The 18,969-nt window shown below is 41.6% G+C and overlaps 2 protein-coding genes across 4 annotated transcripts; both read right to left on the minus strand.

Moving 5' to 3' along the window:
* Positions 1-2,114: 2,114 nt before the first annotated feature.
* Positions 2,115-14,103, minus strand: elmod3 (ELMO/CED-12 domain containing 3). 3 transcript variants are annotated; one of them, XR_004697537.2, is made up of 14 exons: positions 14,008-14,103; positions 11,394-12,187; positions 9,147-9,218; positions 8,977-9,051; positions 8,821-8,890; positions 8,394-8,456; positions 8,187-8,275; positions 7,603-7,726; positions 7,369-7,491; positions 7,040-7,170; positions 6,660-6,736; positions 6,409-6,536; positions 4,538-6,004; positions 2,115-4,399 (listed from the first exon to the last, which is right to left on the minus strand). XR_004697537.2 is itself a non-coding variant. In XM_035166333.2 (13 exons), the coding sequence occupies exons 2-13, from the start codon at positions 11,493-11,495 to the stop codon at positions 5,760-5,762; spliced, it is 1,299 nt and encodes a 432-aa protein (XP_035022224.2). In that variant the 5' UTR covers positions 11,496-12,187; positions 14,008-14,103; the 3' UTR covers positions 2,115-5,759. The 3 variants fall into 3 exon arrangements, 1 of the variants encoding a protein (XP_035022224.2); XR_004697538.2 differs by having other exon boundaries at positions 2,115-4,040; positions 4,134-6,004; XM_035166333.2 differs by having other exon boundaries at positions 2,115-6,004.
* Positions 14,104-15,474: 1,371 nt separating this feature from the next.
* Positions 15,475-17,816, minus strand: star (steroidogenic acute regulatory protein). The gene is made up of 7 exons (XM_035166184.2): positions 17,590-17,816; positions 17,387-17,494; positions 17,138-17,268; positions 16,861-17,019; positions 16,546-16,730; positions 16,309-16,402; positions 15,475-16,180 (listed from the first exon to the last, which is right to left on the minus strand). Exons 1-7 carry the CDS (start codon positions 17,651-17,653, stop codon positions 16,061-16,063), a joined length of 861 nt encoding a protein of 286 aa, XP_035022075.1. The 5' UTR covers positions 17,654-17,816; the 3' UTR covers positions 15,475-16,060.
* Positions 17,817-18,969: the final 1,153 nt, after the last annotated feature.

Genomic DNA, 18,969 nt, shown 5'->3' on the forward strand with positions numbered 1-18,969 from the left:
TATGTTACTGCAGTCCACTTACTTTGTTTGTCATTATTTATCATTTTGACGCTGACAGTGGCCTTTCCGTTGTTACTTTGACTTCTAATACATGTTTGCTAATAATACCTTCATAAGTAGATAAGTGCTTCCTTAAGGACACGTGGATAAAACTCCCGTCCTCCCCTGTCACTCACATAATTACTATTCAGACAGTAAATCACATCAGAGCGAGGACTTGTTCTTCCAAGACGATTCTGCATATTTTGGCTGTCAGCAAATCCAGAAGAGAGACACCACGGATGATGGATGACAGAGAGAAGAGGGTCAGTGACCCTGAGTACGACAGGCCTCAACACACACAGTTTAACTGCAACACAGACGAACACATATCACGGACAATTTATGGACTTGGGTTGTAATGAACCTGACATCACTTTTTTATTCCTATCTGTATATTCCTATTGGTCAGCAAAAGCAGCCAGCATCATTAAGTTGAGTCTGAGAGCGCAGCCTTGAGCTGAGCGTCAGCATCTACTGAGCAGGCAACAATGACATCAGAGAGAGAGAGAGGGGAAGAGAGTTGGGGGAGGGAAGGCGGGAGTAAGAGGGAGAGAAAAATGCTGTAATCCAGCAGGCTCACTAGGTACAAATGGAGACAGATTTATAAAAGCTCCATCTTGCTGGTTTCTCTTCATTCTCTCTGGGCACCCAGATGCTACAACAGTCCAGTATGGATATCTGATGCCTGACTCCCTTCTGAGTTTTACATTAACCCTCTGAAGGGCTCCTGAGTGACCTCTTTGTGCTCTGCGCCGCACGTGCACGATGAAAAAACCCTGATGCAAGAACGGACTGTACTACAGACAATAAGCAGATATGAAAAACTGCTTTTGGAACAGTGATTTCATCTCAGATCGGTGATAAAAAGTTAGCTGAAATATTTTTTCCATCCTGTGTGTGCAGTGATTCAGCAGGTCCACCACAGCCCAGTCATCTGGCTCTGTGGGACTGGAGCCACGGGTCTGATTAATCGCAGATGTAGAAACATGCAGCATCAAGATTCCTTTGGAGGCGTCCCAAGGTTATTTGACACACAACCAAAAATCCCCTTTCGTCAGATCAAATACCTCTACTTGGTTCTGGGAAGGGTTTGTACAATAACTTTGTTTCTGTGACATTTCAGTGATTTGTTTTTCCCGATGAAAGATGAGGCACAGGCTGAGAACAGTTTAAACAGTGTGTGCACAGCCTGCCAGTATTCTTGCTTCATCCTGGAGACGCTGCACGACAGGAACTCGTGAGGTTCACTTCTAGCTAAACACCCAAAGCAAGATTGAATAAGGATTAGGTTTAGATTTCATGGGAGTTAGCTGACGCTGCACAGAGAGCAGAGGTAGGGAAGCGTGCTGTGATATGTAAATCAAACTTGAGCTTTTGCTGAATAGACAAGAGTTGACAGATTATTCATTTAGTATTTTGCATTACAACAATACATAAACTCTGTGTGAATTAAGCACCTGTACAATATGTTTGCTCACAGCCCTGATCATCTGAGTTGGGATCTTTATGTGCACAAAGTGCGCACTCTAGTGGCTAAAGTAGAGAGAAGCTGGATCTCACTACAAACAATCCAGATGAAAAGCATCAGAGGGGCAATGCATATACCCTGTGTGCACTTTAAGGACCCCAATCAAACCATTTATTAATTCATATTGTAATAATGCCATTTCATAATGACATCATCAAGATGTCATTTATAAGCAATAACTAAAGTTTATAATCTACAAAACTAAAATGGATTAATAGGTTTGGATTGTTGGTTGAGAAAAACCTGACGTGTGAAAAAAATAGCTATTAAATATTAAAGAAAACAGTTTGCTCTCTTTAATAATTAATTTCACTTTATGACAGATGTTCATACCCTTATATGTATTTTTTGTTTGTAAAAAGTCAAGTACATAGATTTTTTTGTATACTAATTGGGAAAAAGTACCAAATGAAAATGCGTATATGTATACAATAACAATGTAGAATGCATAGTGAACTTTATATGGAGTTAAGCACAAGCCAGTACAATCGTTTAGATTCAACAGAAAGTCAAGGAGGATTCAGTGATTTCACAGAGAACTATATCGTTTTTTAACAGCATTTATTTAGCTTTCTCCATACAATACATTTAATGTACAACAGCACATACTGTATTCTGAAATAACTCTCAGTATAAAATAGGGCTTCTACAATCAAGGTACAGTCATAAAATGCTCTGAGGGACATGACGACAACGGCAACAGTAAAACACCTTCATATAAAGCACAGGATATTGAGATAAGTGATTGTATTTGCCGAGTTGCTGCTGTAGGAAGCAGAACTTCAGACCACACCTCTCAGAGCATCCGACATCCTGCAAGAACCCGTTTATATATATATATTCTTTTTTTGTTTGATTTTTTCTTTCTCTTGGTTCTGGTTTCACAACTGAGGAGATTCCAAATGATGATCAATGCATAATAATATGAGTAATTCCGACTGCTGAAAATAAAATTTTTGGTAACATGAGGATAAATCAGGCCTTGTTTTGGATACTGAATATATACCAAGGTCGAAGCATACACAGTATTATGACTGCTAATCAAGCCTATTTATATATTGAAGTATGTTTGTGACTGTAGCTGTAAAGACAGATTGCTCATCAGTGTTTTCCTGACACCCAACACTTAAAAACAGCAAAAGTATACTTTACTATCACTGAAGCCACAAGAGAACTCAGCTTATTTCAACATGGCAAACATCAGCCAATTATAGGTCGTTTTTAAAAAGGATTTCATATCTGCATGTGTGCATCAGAGCATGTGTGGGCCTATATAGTGTCTATAAATGTGTCTCTAAATAGAATACACGTAACATTGACCAGCTTTTGCGTTAGTTTGTTATCATGTAGTGCTTCAGGTGCTGAATATACATTATATAAAATATCCAATTGGTATGAGCGAAGGCCTGCGTACGAGGGAACGTAAAAAGAGAAGTGTCGGACTGGGCGGCCAAACAAACGTCAGGAGAGAGAAAGGAGAGATTTGTCTCAAGTCTTGAGGTAAGCAATGTGTTTTAGTATAATGCCCTACAGACAATCATACAGTTACAATCATTAATTCTCTATATACAAACTTCCTGATTTACATACACTGTACTGCTCCTCAGTTTAAAATTTAATAAAACTAAACGCAAGATCATATCTGTGGTGCAACTTTTTAGAGCGAGGAGGGAAATCCGTTCCATGAGGCGGGTGATGATAACGAACATTATGGCTATTGAAGATGGCCCGTTCTCTCTTGCATACGTCACACATACTATCAAAGATCTACAACAGTGCAAATTTTCCTGATCAATCAAAACACTTGCAAACAATTGGCAAAAGTACATCAGCTCGTTTTTCGAAGTTAAATGTCGGAGATGGCAAAGAACGATTATCGGAGTAGATGTTGACATTGAAAATTTACATGCCTGTGTTTCCTTTAATGTATATATCCATTAGGCCTGCATGTTTTAAGGGGTCACAACAACTCTGTTAACTGCGTTACATGAATGGAGGAAGTCTACTGTGGCACGATGGCTCAAATGAAAGAAAAAAAGAAAAAAAAAAGGACAGACGAGCATTCTACCCCGCACGGCTCCGCTGGATGTAGGCACCGTTTTTTTTTACCGTCACCTTCTTAGAAGACAAGGTCAGGCCTATCCCACATCTCTGCAGAACATACACTGTGCCACCTAAACAAGTGTCTACTGGAGGAGGCTTGATGAACGAATGAAATGAATGTGCTATAGTAGTAACAGTTTGCGCACTCACTGACACTACAGACTGTAACTGAGACATGACATCAACAAGCTTTTTACGAAGAGGAGGAGGCTATAGTATGCTACAGTACTAGTGCTACCTGAACATGCTACAGATTGAGACTACGATGATGGGAGGAGGTTTCACGTCAGCACACAGCAGTGACCAGCTTTGCAGAGGAGCTCGACCCATTCTCGGCCACAGAGCCACTGAGACCAGCTGTGTCCATCTGTTTTTTTTTTTTTAAAGCAAACCAGTGAAAGTGTTAACAATTTTTCTTCAGCAATGCTATGTACCATTTTTTCAAAAATGAAAAAAGTACCGTCTTTGCAGCTGGATGGATCAAGTACTTAGTAAAGCTGGCTTATTGTGTGCAGCGGAAAGCACCCCATTTGTAGTCAGTTCCTGTCATACAACACACACACACATCGTACACACACACACTTGCACACAAACCCTGAAGTTAGGAACGATTTCTATCGTCACACAGCACTATCGTTTTGATTATCATTGAGTAAGAGCTGGGATTGCATACTGTACCATACATCTCCTTGGAGAGGCACCCTTCATCAATATCAGCTCATCCATCTGACACCACACACACACACACACACACACACGCACGCACACGCACACGCATACACACAAATAAACTTTTATTAAACTGGTCAAAAAAATTACAATCACATGCTTTGTAACGGAATGTAGAGAAAGCTCATACCAGACCTTTGACTTCAGCTGGGACCAAGCCAAGCACACTGACTCTGTTATGAAGTGTCTCCTTGGCTTCAACCAAGATTTTAGTCAGAAGACTTTCAGATGTCCTGCTGGAATTTAACAGTGTTAAAAATCCTTCACACGGACACTCAGCCATCAGTTTCATAACAAAAATCTGAAGTAGAACTGTATAATGGTGACATTACGACAGCTGTCCCTTCAGAAAGGACAAGAATAGTTATTTTCTTAAATTATTTAAAATATATTCCCCCATATTAAGTGGGAGCTCTGGACCTAGTCTATCACGCCTCTAGCAACAGACACAATGAGCACACCAACAACTGGCTATACCACCACACATCTGGACTGAGCATTCTTTCTTGTACATCTTTCATATAATGTTTATCTCATTCACACTGGTAGAGAATGCAAAGTGATTAGACCTTCAAAGCAAGCTGCATTCAACGCCTACTGTGTACGATTTTTGAGAACAGCGTAAACCTGCAGTTTCTGTTACCTGCACAAAAGCTTCTGCAACCTCTCAGGGTTAGCTACCTGCCGCTCCCCGACTCATGCTGAGAGAAACCTTGCTTGTGTTCGCTCTATCGAAGGGCTTGAACCTGATATATATCTTTATCTTAGTTTAGTTAACAGGGCACGCAACAAAACGCCAAACAACACTGCTCTCTGTTGTATTACGGGCCGTTAGCATGCTCATGTGATGGAGCGGTAACTTGGAGTAGGACAGACAGCCAAGCCTTTCAAAAAGGCCACTTGTTGCCTTGTCCCAGCCTCTGTACTGCCAACATAACCTGACTGAGAGATCCTTGTTTTGGACTTCTAGGCAGGTTGAGTTTCACCACGAGAATTTGGCTAAAATCCACAGAAAAGTGCAAATATTCACTTTCTTGTTGTTTTTGTGACACATTGTGTTTCTGACCTTTTTAAGCTCTTTATATTCAACTGTTCTCTGTTTAAAAAAAATAAATTAATAAAAAAACAAATATAACTCTGAAAGACCCCCCCCCCCAAAGCATAATCTGATCAAAGTGCAACACCCCAGCAGCAAGGGAAAGAGTGGAAGTGTTTGAAAAAGGTTCAGAAAGCAGGGCCTAGATCAGGGTCTGGTGGGGTTCTCTTAGTTCTCTGAGTAAGCCACTCGCAATTACACTAATAGATATACCCACACGCAGGATTGCTCACACACACGCACATTCACACAAAGTCAAGCTTAGATGAGTCTGGCCTCTCCCTCCATGTCTGGTGGTAGATCACACACTCCTGTGAAGTGCATGTCCCTTCCCTTGCTTCCCGCCGCGGCTCTGGCCCCTCGTTCCCCCAGGCTGGGAGAAGGCTGTTGGGCCTGAGGGTCTGACGACGTCCCGCGGGGGATTCCAACTGCCTGCCTCTCTTTCAGGAAGACCTCTAGTCGGCGTAGCATCTGCTTGGGATTCTTTTTGGCAAACAGCTCCACTTCTAAAGGGTTAGAAAACACAGAAACTGTGGGACTGTGGGCCGGGATGACAATCTGTGTTTAGCTGCGTTTCTCAGAGTTCAATGCATATCAATGTGACTCATGTTTTAAAGAAGGGATTGGAAATAGAAGCATTTATTGGAAAATATAAATCTCCATTCCCTTTCTTGAGTTAGAAGATGGCTACTGGGCCAGGCTAGTAGTTTTACAGTTTTCCCTCTTTGTGACAAGCTAACCAGCTGCTGTCTACAACTTCATATGTAAGTTCATAGCCTGATTACAGATACAGTTGGTAAAGACAATGGCCCCCTTTTAACATTGTGTGACTCACAATAGACTTCCCACAGTTTGGTTATAGATTTATGTGTGCTTACTCATAGTTGAAACAATCTGCCATTTCCTCTACCTTTTAGTACAAAGCCAGAGTCAGCAATGGTCTTCTGTTGGGTCTTCCACAGTTGGTACAGGTGCAGGTACGTGGCAACGTAGAACTCATTCAGTACACCAACTACTTGCTGACGTCGATTGCACTCCCTGTTTTAACCAAACACAGAGCAGAGCATTTGGCGTGAAGAGATTCAGGTTGAAACTACACGGTAAACCAGACACACACTTCAGAAGATGTGGTAAAACAACAGCTGGGGAGCAGTGACTCACTTGGACAAGGCCTCCTCTCTGAGTACTTGTAGAGCAATGCGGGTCATGTTGATTGACATCACACTAAATGGAAAGTTCTGAAGTAGAAGAAATACACAAGGGAACTTAGGTCCACAGAGACTACATACAAAGGTCACAGGAGAAAGTCATTTCTGGTTTTGGCTCTAGTTCCCTCTGCAGGGAGAACAAAGGTCAGGGTCAGCAACACAGCAGTATGCCTCATGAGTGAGAGGACTTTATTAGTGAAATCTTATACCGGAATCAGTTGCCCAAAGTTAAACTAATTTTCATTTAATACAACACATTCAAGCATGCACACAATGGCAGACTCTGGCATGAATGAACTGCCTTACAGGAGTGTCTTTATGATCTTGTGATACCTGTGTAGGGTGCTGTGATAACTTGTAGATGTCTCGAGCCAGAGGCAGAGTCTCTGGGTCCATCACAAAGTACAGAGTGTGCATCAGTCCCAGGAAACCGGTGCCACGTAGGTCAGTGGCCGGGTCTGTACCTGCGAATACAGAAACACCAAGACAGATGATACAACAACAATTTGTTTTAGTTTTTCCTTGTGATGTTGTGAACTGTAAGTAACCCTGCATACAGATCCTTTGCTAATAACAATTACTACCTATGACATACCATTTAACATGAGCACCCACAGACCTGATGTGCTGTATTTATAGTGAAGGAGGGTACAAAGTCTCACCCTGAAAGCCAATGTTTTCCCAGTGTGCCCCATAGCGAGGACAGTCCAGCCTGCTGCCAATCAGCCTCTTATAAATGCTCTGCAGGACACGCATATGGACTGTTTGGCTGTTGTCCACATGGCCTAGAGAAACGAACACATAAATGTGCAAAAGCAAAATCAGTGGTTTGGTCAAGAAACTTGTGAGTTTGACATGTGGCAGGACTATTACAGGCCCTGCGAACACACACTCACATTGTGCGATGGCAAAGACCAGATCTCTCTCCTCCAGGAGTTCCCGGTGCAGTCGTGGAGGTCCAAAGAGGAAGTGAGTGATAGCAGCCAGACCTGTCCTGCGAATGGTTGGCTGGATGTTCTTCTACAGATGGAGCAGACAGCAAAAATACATGACCGCTTTAAAATTACAGTTCACTAGTTAGCTATCAGGGCAATTCTTAAGCAAATCCACAACTAATTCAATAGATTTTTGAATGTACAGTTTATTGATCTATCTGAGGGTGTCTCCTGCTGTTAGAAGCTACAACTGATAAAGGACAATTCTCTCTCTCACCCACTCACTTCATTCATCACACTAAAACGAACCCAAGTCTTTATTTGAGTAAAATTTGGTTCTGATTTGCTTTGAATTTGTTATGCAAACTCCACTTCCTCCACCTGTTTCAACTTTCCATCCCCAGGAAGCTTTTACACAACAAAGTTGTTTCACAGATAAAAATAATGGAAATGTCCACCATCACATTCTCCGATATCATTTGAGACTTGACATTATTTTACAAACAGTTATCATCTTTTAATTTAAGGTATGAAGCATTTCTTACAAGCAAGTCCCCAAGGTCTGTTGTCTGGAAGTACTGCAAGGCTTCATTGAAGGAGATGAGCGGGGTTGGGTTTGAGTCCTCAGTGAGAGCTGAGGGAATATTACATTGGGTTATTCTTTCAGATCATCAGATCACAGACAAAACAAAACCAACAAGGTCATCTGTTCATTTCGATGCCTACAGGGGAAACAGCGAGAGGCATCTGACCTGGCTGAACGTTCTCCAGAGCCTCCCACTCGTCTCTGGCCTTTTCCAACTCCACATTTTCCTCTGTTGAGAGAATCACGAAGGTGAGAAAACGAATTCAATCTATAGTTTCACATGTCGTCTACACACACACACACACACTCATTTCACCAGCTACAACACTGAAAGAGGATGAGCATCTACTAAGATATTGAGCTATAGAACAATGGCTGACACCCAGTTCATTCTCAGACATAAATCCTTCCTCTCCAAGACCTTCATAATTCAGGCAACCAGTGAGACTCTATTCTTCCTCTGAGCAGACAACCTTCGCTCCTGAGGGAGGTTTTAGTTGCCACAGCCGCCTGGTATCTAGGATACACTCACAAATTCCTGTGGGAAGAGGATGCGAGACTAAAGAGAGGCTGTGTGAGAGTATGTGTGTTACCTGTGGGATTCGGCTGGTCCCCTCCAGCCGCCAGGGTCTGCAGTAGACCATTCTGCTTCAGTGCTGAAATCTGGACAATAATCACAAAATGAGTCACCTCACATGAGGAGGGTCGTGTTGGTTTAAGTGAAAGACTAAGAATGAAATGAAAATTACCGGCAGGGATCTGAGTGGTGCGCTGCCGTTCGTGTGGTCTTTGACATTATGACCAATAATCAGTCCATTCATGACCTGTCAAGTCAAAAAGGTAAGTTATGGTAAATGAAAAAGAAAAATAATTGATAGATGGAACAATGGATCAATGAGGTGATTTTAGCTGTACTCACAGGCTTATGATTGGAGTGTCCATTGGTGATCTCCTCTAATGGTTTACATTCACAGGACAAACCATTCAGACCCTAGCAGCCACAGAGAGCAGATGCATCAGACATGTACACAATGTAAAAATAGTTCAGCTTGTACTCCTTTTAAAACAGGCAATCCATCATGACTGCAGTGCACCACATCGTACGCTTCTTTTTAAACTATGGAATTTCATTCATTAAAGCAGAGTACAGATAGACAGGTGAAAATTAAACCTGATTACGTTAGTGGAGAAACATAATACATTCAGATGCTTCTATACTGGTGCACTGCATGGTAGTAGGGAAATTCTGATCTGATAAGCTAATTCAGATTTTGCAACAATATGGAAAAAGACTTCAAAAGACTCTGAAAGAAGATGTATTGTTGGCAGGAGTTTCAGTCACAAAGATGCTCAACTGGCCAATGTTTCAGTAGGAGCACTGACTTAATTGACATCTGCATTTAGATCTATGGGACACAGACAGTCAGTAAATAGGTTCGGAAATTGTGGTTGACACTGCTCACATTTGATGACTGTGATGCTCGTGCATTTGAGAGACATGTAAGGAAAAGCAGATGAGCATCTCTTCCTCGGGTGAATGTCAATGCAGGAAGTGATCAGATCAGCAGGAACAGTCCGTCGACGGTTATACAGAGAGAGATCTTATGGTAGAGCTGCAGTGCAAAAACCTCTCATTACAAAGACGATCACACATGAGCGCTCAGTGGTGCAAAAACCAGAGGCACTGGTCTACAGAGATGTGGAGAAAGGCGATATGGTCAGATGAGTCATCCTTCTCCATGATCTCCACAAGTGGGTGCGTGCTTGTGTGGCTTACACTAAGAGCAGGGTTTCGGCAGGTTTCACTAAGATAAAATGAAAGAGGTTTTAAGACGATAAGGAATGAACTTTAAGACCAATGTCAGGTACAACAAACACAAAGGAATATTTAGAGTTCTAGAATTACTTCCATTTCACCGTAACTGAAGATAAGTTGAAGTAGTCAGGTAGAGACTACCCCTTGAAACAACATGTTATCTAACAAACTACAGGCAAAGACAGAAGGTCTCCATATTCTTTTCCACAGCTAAGCCCAGTGTATTGAGATATATTCGGTTTCACGTTGGTCTTGTTTGTAGTTTTATTACAAGGTGCTAATATTTCCATCACTGAGAAAGAATTAAATCCCAGAAACATAAAAAACTTTGCAGGCAAAACATTTCTCAGGAAAAAAAGCAAATTTTACAGCATGATGGAGGTAGCATTAAATGAGCGTTAACATAATTAAGACTAACCTCAATGTATTTAAGACCTAGTGTTTAATATTTAAGATTTAAGACATATTTAAGGCCTTGAATTATTGAGTTTTAGACTTTTGAAGACCCTGCAAGAAGCTCTACAGGCCTGAATGCCTGGCCCATAAACTGAGGGGATCCAGCGGTTCTGTTAAGCTGTGGGGGACATTTTACTGCCATGGATTGAGTTCACTTGTCCCCTTAGAGGGAAGCATAACAGCAAAATACAATGCTGTTGAGTGGGCACCTTTATCCATTGATGAAACATTGCTATCTTGGTGGGATTGGTCTCTTCCATAGGGCACGAGAGGCCACTGCATGGTTTGATGAGTATAAAAATGATGCAAATAATGTGCTATGGCCTTTGCAGTCACCAGATCTAAACCCAATTGAACAGCTAAGGGAGACTTTGGACCAACATGTCAGACAGATCTCTCCACCACCACCTAAACACCAATTGATGGAGGAGTAGTGTTCAGAGATTTGCACCAAGGTGTAGTATAAAGCTGTTCTGGTGGCACATGTTGACCCAACACCTCACTAAGACACTTAATGTTGGTTCCTCCTTTAATTTGTCACCTGTCTGTACTACTAGGTACCAACTGTTTACAAAAAGAGCAATACACAAGGCTAGAGGCCAGAGAGCAAGAGGTAATGTTATGGCTAGGAAGCCAAGCTGTGGATAAGGGAAATGCCCTGTCAGCTGCTGCCATGGAAACATGCCAAACAAGCCTGACCAGAGATTACAGCTAACGTGGAGGGGGAACTGTTGACCTAAAGCCTTAACTTAAACACATGTGATAGAACCTTAAACAGAGGTGAAGGGCAGGAACATTTATCCCTGAGGGTAAGTGGTCAGAGAGTGCTTACTTCCATTTTGTTACATTGCTGTGGAATGAGATTTAATGGTTAAAAAGGTAAAATAATGTTACCTCAGTATGTGATGTGACATCAATGTCTTCTTCCATTGCATACGAGTGTGTTGGCTGGCGGGCGTGTTCCTGATTGTAGCCTCTACAGACTTCTGAAGTCATGGACTGAGATGTGCTGAGGAGCTGATGCAAGGACCACCATGGTTTCTGTAGTGCACCCTTGCAGTGACTGCAAGTATCTAAGCTTTTCTAGTTTTCTACTCATACACACAGAGAACTCAACGTCCACAGTCATCAGTATGATCTCACAAAACTGTCAGTGGCAACAGAAATCCACGTTGTGCACATCATCTTCTGTGTGATAGCGGTGATTGTGTGTTGTTGATGGGAGCCTGGTTTGATTAGCTACTCCAAATTGTAACCTTGAATGAGAGGGATGTGCAGGTATCCGTCTACAAGAGCTGATGGGAGGAAATGGATATCCATCAATACACAAGTTTCCTCCTTCCTCTTCCCCACAGATCTGCTTGGCTGGTGGGTTCACTCCTCAGCCCTATCAGAGGTGCACAGAGGCTGGATGATGACATTGCTTTTCAGGGCTGGGCTCTCCCTGTCCTAGACTCTTCATTACTTTGGCACTCAAGATAAATCCAGTATGCACTGAGAGCTACTAGTGCAGGTGCAGATTAGGTTTCTTGCACCGAAGCTGTGTTATGTCTTCAGCCTCATATGAAATGGCAGCACATGTGCAAAGTAAGAGCTGCAGGTGTCCAGTAAGACGTGGGTCATGGATAGAGTTCTTGTATGGCCGGAGTCCTGAGAAGGGGCTGTCATATGTTCTCAATATCTGAAAACTAGAACAAAAAACGTATTAACTACACAAAATTAATAAACATCATATCAAATAGTACCAATGGGTTCAATAATAATAATAATATGAAATAACAATCAAGCTGTAGAAATGTATCACATACGTTGACTTTGCACAGTAAGTTAATGCGACTAAGTTTTATAACGATGGCCCAGTTCAGATCAATCAAGTTTCCCAGTCATGCCAGTGAGCCAGCAGAGCACTAATGTTTAATGTTATGTTGCACCTGTGGTTTTCCTTTACAATGAGACAAAATGTCTCCTTTAACTAAGGTTTATTAGCTGAATCACCTCAAAATGTTGACCCTTGTAATAATGTTTTAGTGTTATTTTTGGGCAGAGCAACCTAAATGTAGTAATTTTATACGCACAATTACTCAAGTAATGTGCTTGAATTACAATATGAGGTACTTGTGTCAACAATCGCAAGAATCTGATTGTCTGGCCTCTTAAATCTGTATTGTCTATATTATGTATATGTCTACAGCTGCTTTTATCTGGATAGAACACTCATAACTTGTACTCACACTTAACTTTATGTCCCTGATAGTAGTAAAGGGATGTATTTGTGAAATTTTAATACTGATACTTATAACCAAATAATCACATTTGTGGCCAAAAAAGTGTTTTGAAACTAGCTGATTATAGACGATACAGTTGTTTAACAATGTGTATGTTTGGTAGCTTATGTCCAATGTGGTTTTTTTTGTAATTAACATGATTTACAGAGAGAAAAATCAAGCAATAATCTCTTTGCAATTATCCTTGGGTCTGAATTATTTTACCTAATGTGCCTGATTTAAACCAAAGTGGCAATACAACACAAATGTTTTCCAACTTTCTAGTGGACGGACACTTCCTGGCAGAAGATCGCTTTTTTGGCACAAAACTGATTTTATGCTGCATTATACTTCTAATAAACTACAATGCAGTTTGTTATCAAATTGATTTACCAATGAAGACATAACTTATGGAGTCTGATGCATTGTTATAGAATAAAGTAGCCAACAGAAGGAAATATTTCAAAAATGACCTCCAACAATGATGATGATGATTACACATAAATAATAATAATTCAATAATACAGCAGTGCTAGACTCAGAGGGTTAGTTTTTCCTGCACTGAGCACTTTTATTTTTCATTACCTTGGTACTTTCATTAAAGTGACATCTTCAATGCATGGATTGTACTTGTAAAATAGCAGTTTTCTAGATCTGATATTTCTACTTTTACTCTTGTAAAATACTTAACATACTTGCACTCGCCTCACAGTGAAGTACTGCAGAGTACATGCACAGCGTGGAGACAAAAGACAGATAACACAAGGTGAAAGTCTTTGTTTAGAGCGATGACAGCGGTCTCCTGTCACACATCGCTGCTTTGACAGCTTCAGCCTCACATCAGCTAGCTAACATGATCTGAGGCAGCTAACATGCTAGCAGCCCCGCAGGCACAAAGACGCCGCTTCGCTCCGGCATCGACCCGAGGATGCAACACCCGCATCTAGCGCGCACGGGACGGCCTAGATACACCTGCAGCCAGCGAGGAGGAGAATGGCACGGATACCATTTAGCGCCAAGTAGTTGGGACCTGGTTAGCCTGAGAATAGCCAGCTGTCAGGCTAACTAACGGGCTAACCGAGTAGCTTCTACTGAAGTGTAACGGGGATGGAGTCAGGTCCCTAAACGCAGCACACGGATAAATCTGCGTCCGCGCGAACCGTGAATTAAATACAACACTGAACGTGACGTGCGGCCGCCTGTTGTGTGACCGAAGCGTTTTTATGAAGCGTTTTTAAAAGTACCTGAGTTTCTGATTGTTTCTCCCTCCAATCTCAGCTTCCCTTCCCCCGTCCAGTGGCCACGGTATTTGCAAGTGCATCCTGGGACTTGTGGTTTCCTGTCGGACTGTAGCTTCATTACGTCATTTCTCTCTCTCTCTCTCTCTCTCTGACATTTTCTTTTTTGACTGCACCCATTCACAAAGCTTTGACATTGTTTAATGCTCCCTGGTAGGAAGGACAACACATTTATATAAATCAATAAATCCATACAATTTGCGATGAAAAAAAGGGTATTTCTTCTTCTTTACTTATTTCTACATTTATTTTTGTATTTATTTGTTATTCATTTCATTTATTTCCATATTTATTTCTGTAATTCTATGCTTATTCATTTATTTACTTATATATGTATTTCTGTGTTTCTACAATAATTTTTTTCTGTATTTCTACATTTATTTATTGATACATTTCCCCATCAAGTGCAATAATCATCATTTTAATTAAAACAATGCCTACATTTATCGCTGACAGAAAACCGAAGCTGGTGTTAGGAGTTGAATTTCAGTCAGAAAACGCACAGATGGATATTTGACACAAAAAAAAAAAGATTTAATCAAGTCAGTCGTCGGTGCCAGGGATTCAATATGACTGCCAGATAGCTTGTTTTGTCTTCCTGCTCATATTACATAACTTATCAGCTCTGGATAATTTTCCCTTTCCTACACCCCAGAATTTCTCTGCTTGTCTCATTATACAATAATGGAACAAGATCTGCGAGTGGCTTCAACCCTTCTCCCATCTGCTTATGTTCAGATTTTGAAGGATTTCGAGCAGATGTCAGTTATTACCCTCTGGAACATTCTCTCAAGGAATGTTTGTTTTTGCATTACACAAGCCGGCCCTCTGAACTGTTCTGCTGAACTTTGTGTTATAACCATGCTGGATCAACCAAACTATGGGTATTTGGGCCTATAGTCTCCAAAAAGGTCTAAGAGGAATAAGAGAAGAGCCACTAGTTGACAGGTTGCAGTCAGCCATAACTTCCTATTACAGCTCAGACATCTCCTTAAGGCCTTAACGGTATATGACCGTTACTTCATTCTGCAGTCGAGTTGGTGAGCATCCAGCAGCCAGAGAGTGACACCTCAGCTCGGCCCCTGTAGTCTGCTCTGCATCCACGATGTGCATAAGAGGCTATTTCAGATTTTTAGATGGATCAAAACAACACAAAAATCGGACAAAATGTTGCACAACTGGCAATAATTTCCTCTTTGGGATGAGATGTGCTGTTACTTGATCTCAGGGAATGTGCTGCTGGCTCACAGCGCAACTCCTTGCTGCTGAGCCCCTCACACATGTGAATGGCCAAACACCTGCTCGATCTGGCAGACTGTCAGCCTGAGAACGCATCAAGCAACAGGAAGACATGCGTATGGATTGTGTTTTCACTCTTTTCAAATGTACATATAAAAGGCATGCTCGCTGAAATATTTGATGAGCTTTTATTGAAGTTCTCAGGCATCAGGACGTAACAGAGTAATCATTCTCCAAAATCCCCTCTTCAACAGCATTATACAAACATAACAATATAAATATCAATGACATTTGAGTTTTTTTTATTCACTTGGCAGCCACTGTGATGTACTAGCAATAAATAAAAGACTGAAATGAAAAGTTTCACTGCAGAGAGAGGGACAATAACTGGGATGTCATCAGAGAGAAACACTGTGCAGCTTGTGTTTTACTCTTCACACTGGCTCTGTGTGTCCGCCAAGGTGCAGCAGAGTGATGTGGACGAGTGTGTCAAAAACAATCAAGGTAAGATTGGTGTCATTTTCTATTCATCAGGGCAAGAAAACCATACATTCTTCAATCGAAAATGAGCATTTCTGCTCAGGATTATCCAAAGATCTCAGATGAGAATCACCTTCATCTCATCTCCTCAGTGCTCTCTGAATTCTTTTATTATTTTGTTCAGCAGCTATCAGCAGATTCATGTGGTTTTTAATGAGCAGGGGTTGCTTTTTCTCCCCCTGTTGAGTGCACTGTGCCAAAGCTCAAGAGGCATCTTGTGTCAGCAGGCATGAGCCATCTCCATAGAAACATTATTAGCCATCCTTTGCCTGAGGTGGTTGGCAAAGTCCACCTGCGTCTGAGAGAGCACTTTGTTTATGATTGTCTTTGGGATCCAGCCCTGTGTGCGACAAAGACAAAACCAGTGTTAGATGGATAACATGATGTTAAGGTGTTATTTTTACACAGTTTTCACTTGTAGTAAAGGTTTTTGCAAATTACAGTGGAAAAGAAAATGCAGTCATATACCTTTAGGTCTAGACTCAGTAACCAGGTGAACTTGGTCTTATTCGGGTCTTCAGCACACGGCTTCATAACTATACAGGTAGGCCCATTCTCCGCCCTGAAAAGTCATAATAATTTTCATTTGAATCAGCCTCCATTCATCCACTGTGCACAAATAGCCAGGTTCCTTGGCATCCATCCATCAATTCTTAAAGGGACAAGAGTGCTCGCAACAAGTAAAAGACTCTCCCCTGGACTCACCGGACTACCCCCCTCTGCTCGGGCATTTTTGGATGATGAGTGGACATCCCAGCCAGGAAGCAGGCGGAGCCTCTGCGTTTCACACAGCGGACGCTGACAAAGTCCCTTGGTCCCACAACGTTGCCGGGCGTCTCCCCAGACATCTCATGAGTCACCATGGTGTCCTTGCCGATCTTTTGGAGGATCTGCGTGATCCCATAGTGAAATGATATCAGTGGTCTTAAATTGATATTTTCATACTTTTGAATATCTCTTTTTCTGATGTGTTGAACACCCTATTCATTTCCCTGACGTCTGGTACTGCAACTCTTTTACCTTGACTTGTTTGACATTAGGGTTCCACTCCCCCATTTGCTCAATGTTCCCCACCAGCTCCTCATAAAGGTTGTCAGGATGTTGCTCCAGCATCACCTCCAGCTTGAACACCTTCCCGATGTCAGGCAACACCTTACTCAGGACTTTGTCTCCGTTTGCCTGCAGAGGGGTTTCAACACATACTGGAAGTGTTAAGATATCTTGTTTCAAATGTCACATTCGGACAAAACATCAGTGAGCTGTTATTCTACTACATCGGTGCCATCTCAATACTCACAGCAACAGTTTCAGTGGTCCAGCCGTCCTGCTCGCCGAGGATGTTGATGGCCTTCTGCAGAGCATTCTCACCCTGCTTCACATAAGACATCTCCTCCTCGCTGTATCCATTCTCCTCTTTAATCCGAGAACCTGAAAACAATTTGGTAAGTCAAGGAATCAGGAATCTGTTAATGTTCCACAATTATTTGAATGGATGTCGAGGATGTATTACATGTCCTATCAAGTCTAATTTCATTTCCTAACTCACTGAGCAGGGAGCTTCGTCTGCGAACATTGTTGATCCAGTTAGTGGGGCCTGGACCTGCCAGTCTGCTCAGCTCATGGTGAAAGGCCACCAAGGCATTCTTCCTCAAACCTGAGACAGACAGACACGAAGCTTTCAGTTTCAAAAATATTGAATCCATTGATTACACACGCAGTAAATCAAAAGAGAGTGATTCTCTCACTCACCCGTCATGTTTCTCATATGCCGGTAAGAGATGCCAGCACACAGTTTGAAGGTTGCAGGCAGCATTTTCTTTTACAGGAATTTGAGCAGCTTTAAGAAAACTAAAAAACTTTGCAATAAAGTGGATCACAAAGGTTTAGAATCTGGCTGATCGTTAGATCGGTTCTTGATAGAAGTTGACAAACAGTTGAAAGTGCTCTGAAGAGAGGGATTGGATTTGTGTCTGTAAGCCCCTGAGAGTGTCTGTATATATATGAACGCTGCTCACAAGGCCGCCGTGCTATCAGCACGTAGATAAACACGCACTGTTCCAACGCCCATGTCACCAAGGTTGCCTGTTGGACACGACCAGCATTTCTCAGACGCTCACAATCACTGTGTCAGATAACCTCAAGTGCCCAGGCCCACTGCTCGCGCGCGCACACACACACACACACACACACGCGCGCGCACACACACACACACACACACACACACACACACACACACACCACACACGCACGCACGCACGCATGCACGAACGCACTTCTTCAGTGATGAGAGAGGTCAGTAGGAAAGACCCTGAGTGACTCATCCATCCCTTCATGGTTCATTACAGCCTAAACACTCACTGTGGAATTTAAGGGCAAAAAAGTTCATTCAGTTTGGCTTCAATTCGCCTGATATCTTGGTTTCAGCTATGTAAATCTCTAGTGTCATTATCACAGAGTGGAAAGGACCAGCCTATCTTTAACATCTCAAACCCCCCCCCCCCAAAAAAACCAACTAATAGCTTTATTTATTTAAATAAACCTTGATACCACCTTGATACTTCTTTCCCTTAATTTGTTTAAAAAAATGATTCTGACATACATAAAAAGTCAGCTAATAGATACATTATTTAAGTTCGGAGTCTCTAAGTTCAGGTCAAATACAGTGGAATTTCATGAATTTTACATCTGTGATTGGTGCTGATTTTACTTTTATTATTACTGTTTTCTTATCGTTTGTCCATAAAAGGCCTCACAGGAAGACTGATTGACCCCAAATATAGGTCACATTGTCATGTGCATATAATATGTGACATGTATTTGCTCCTGCATGGCAAATATAACATATATAACATGACATATGTCCTTATTTGCAGTATAACAAGGGTTTATTGTCATCACATCTGAATATGATGGGTTACTGCTTCAGTTCTTCTTTACAAAGTAGCTTTTATAAGAGAAAGAGAAGAAAAGGGAAAATAAGATTTAGTTGAATTTTGGAAAGTTATTTTGCAAAATTATAATTATTGCTACACATAGTGTACAGCAGTGTGGTCTTTGGGACCCTAAATGAGGAAGTAAGAAGAGGTTAAGCCAATTTTACAGACACATGAGGGTTTAGAGTGAATTTAG

This window comes from Hippoglossus stenolepis, chromosome 9 (genome assembly GCF_022539355.2).
Source record: "Hippoglossus stenolepis isolate QCI-W04-F060 chromosome 9, HSTE1.2, whole genome shotgun sequence".
Classification (NCBI taxonomy): Eukaryota; Metazoa; Chordata; class Actinopteri; order Pleuronectiformes; family Pleuronectidae; genus Hippoglossus; species Hippoglossus stenolepis.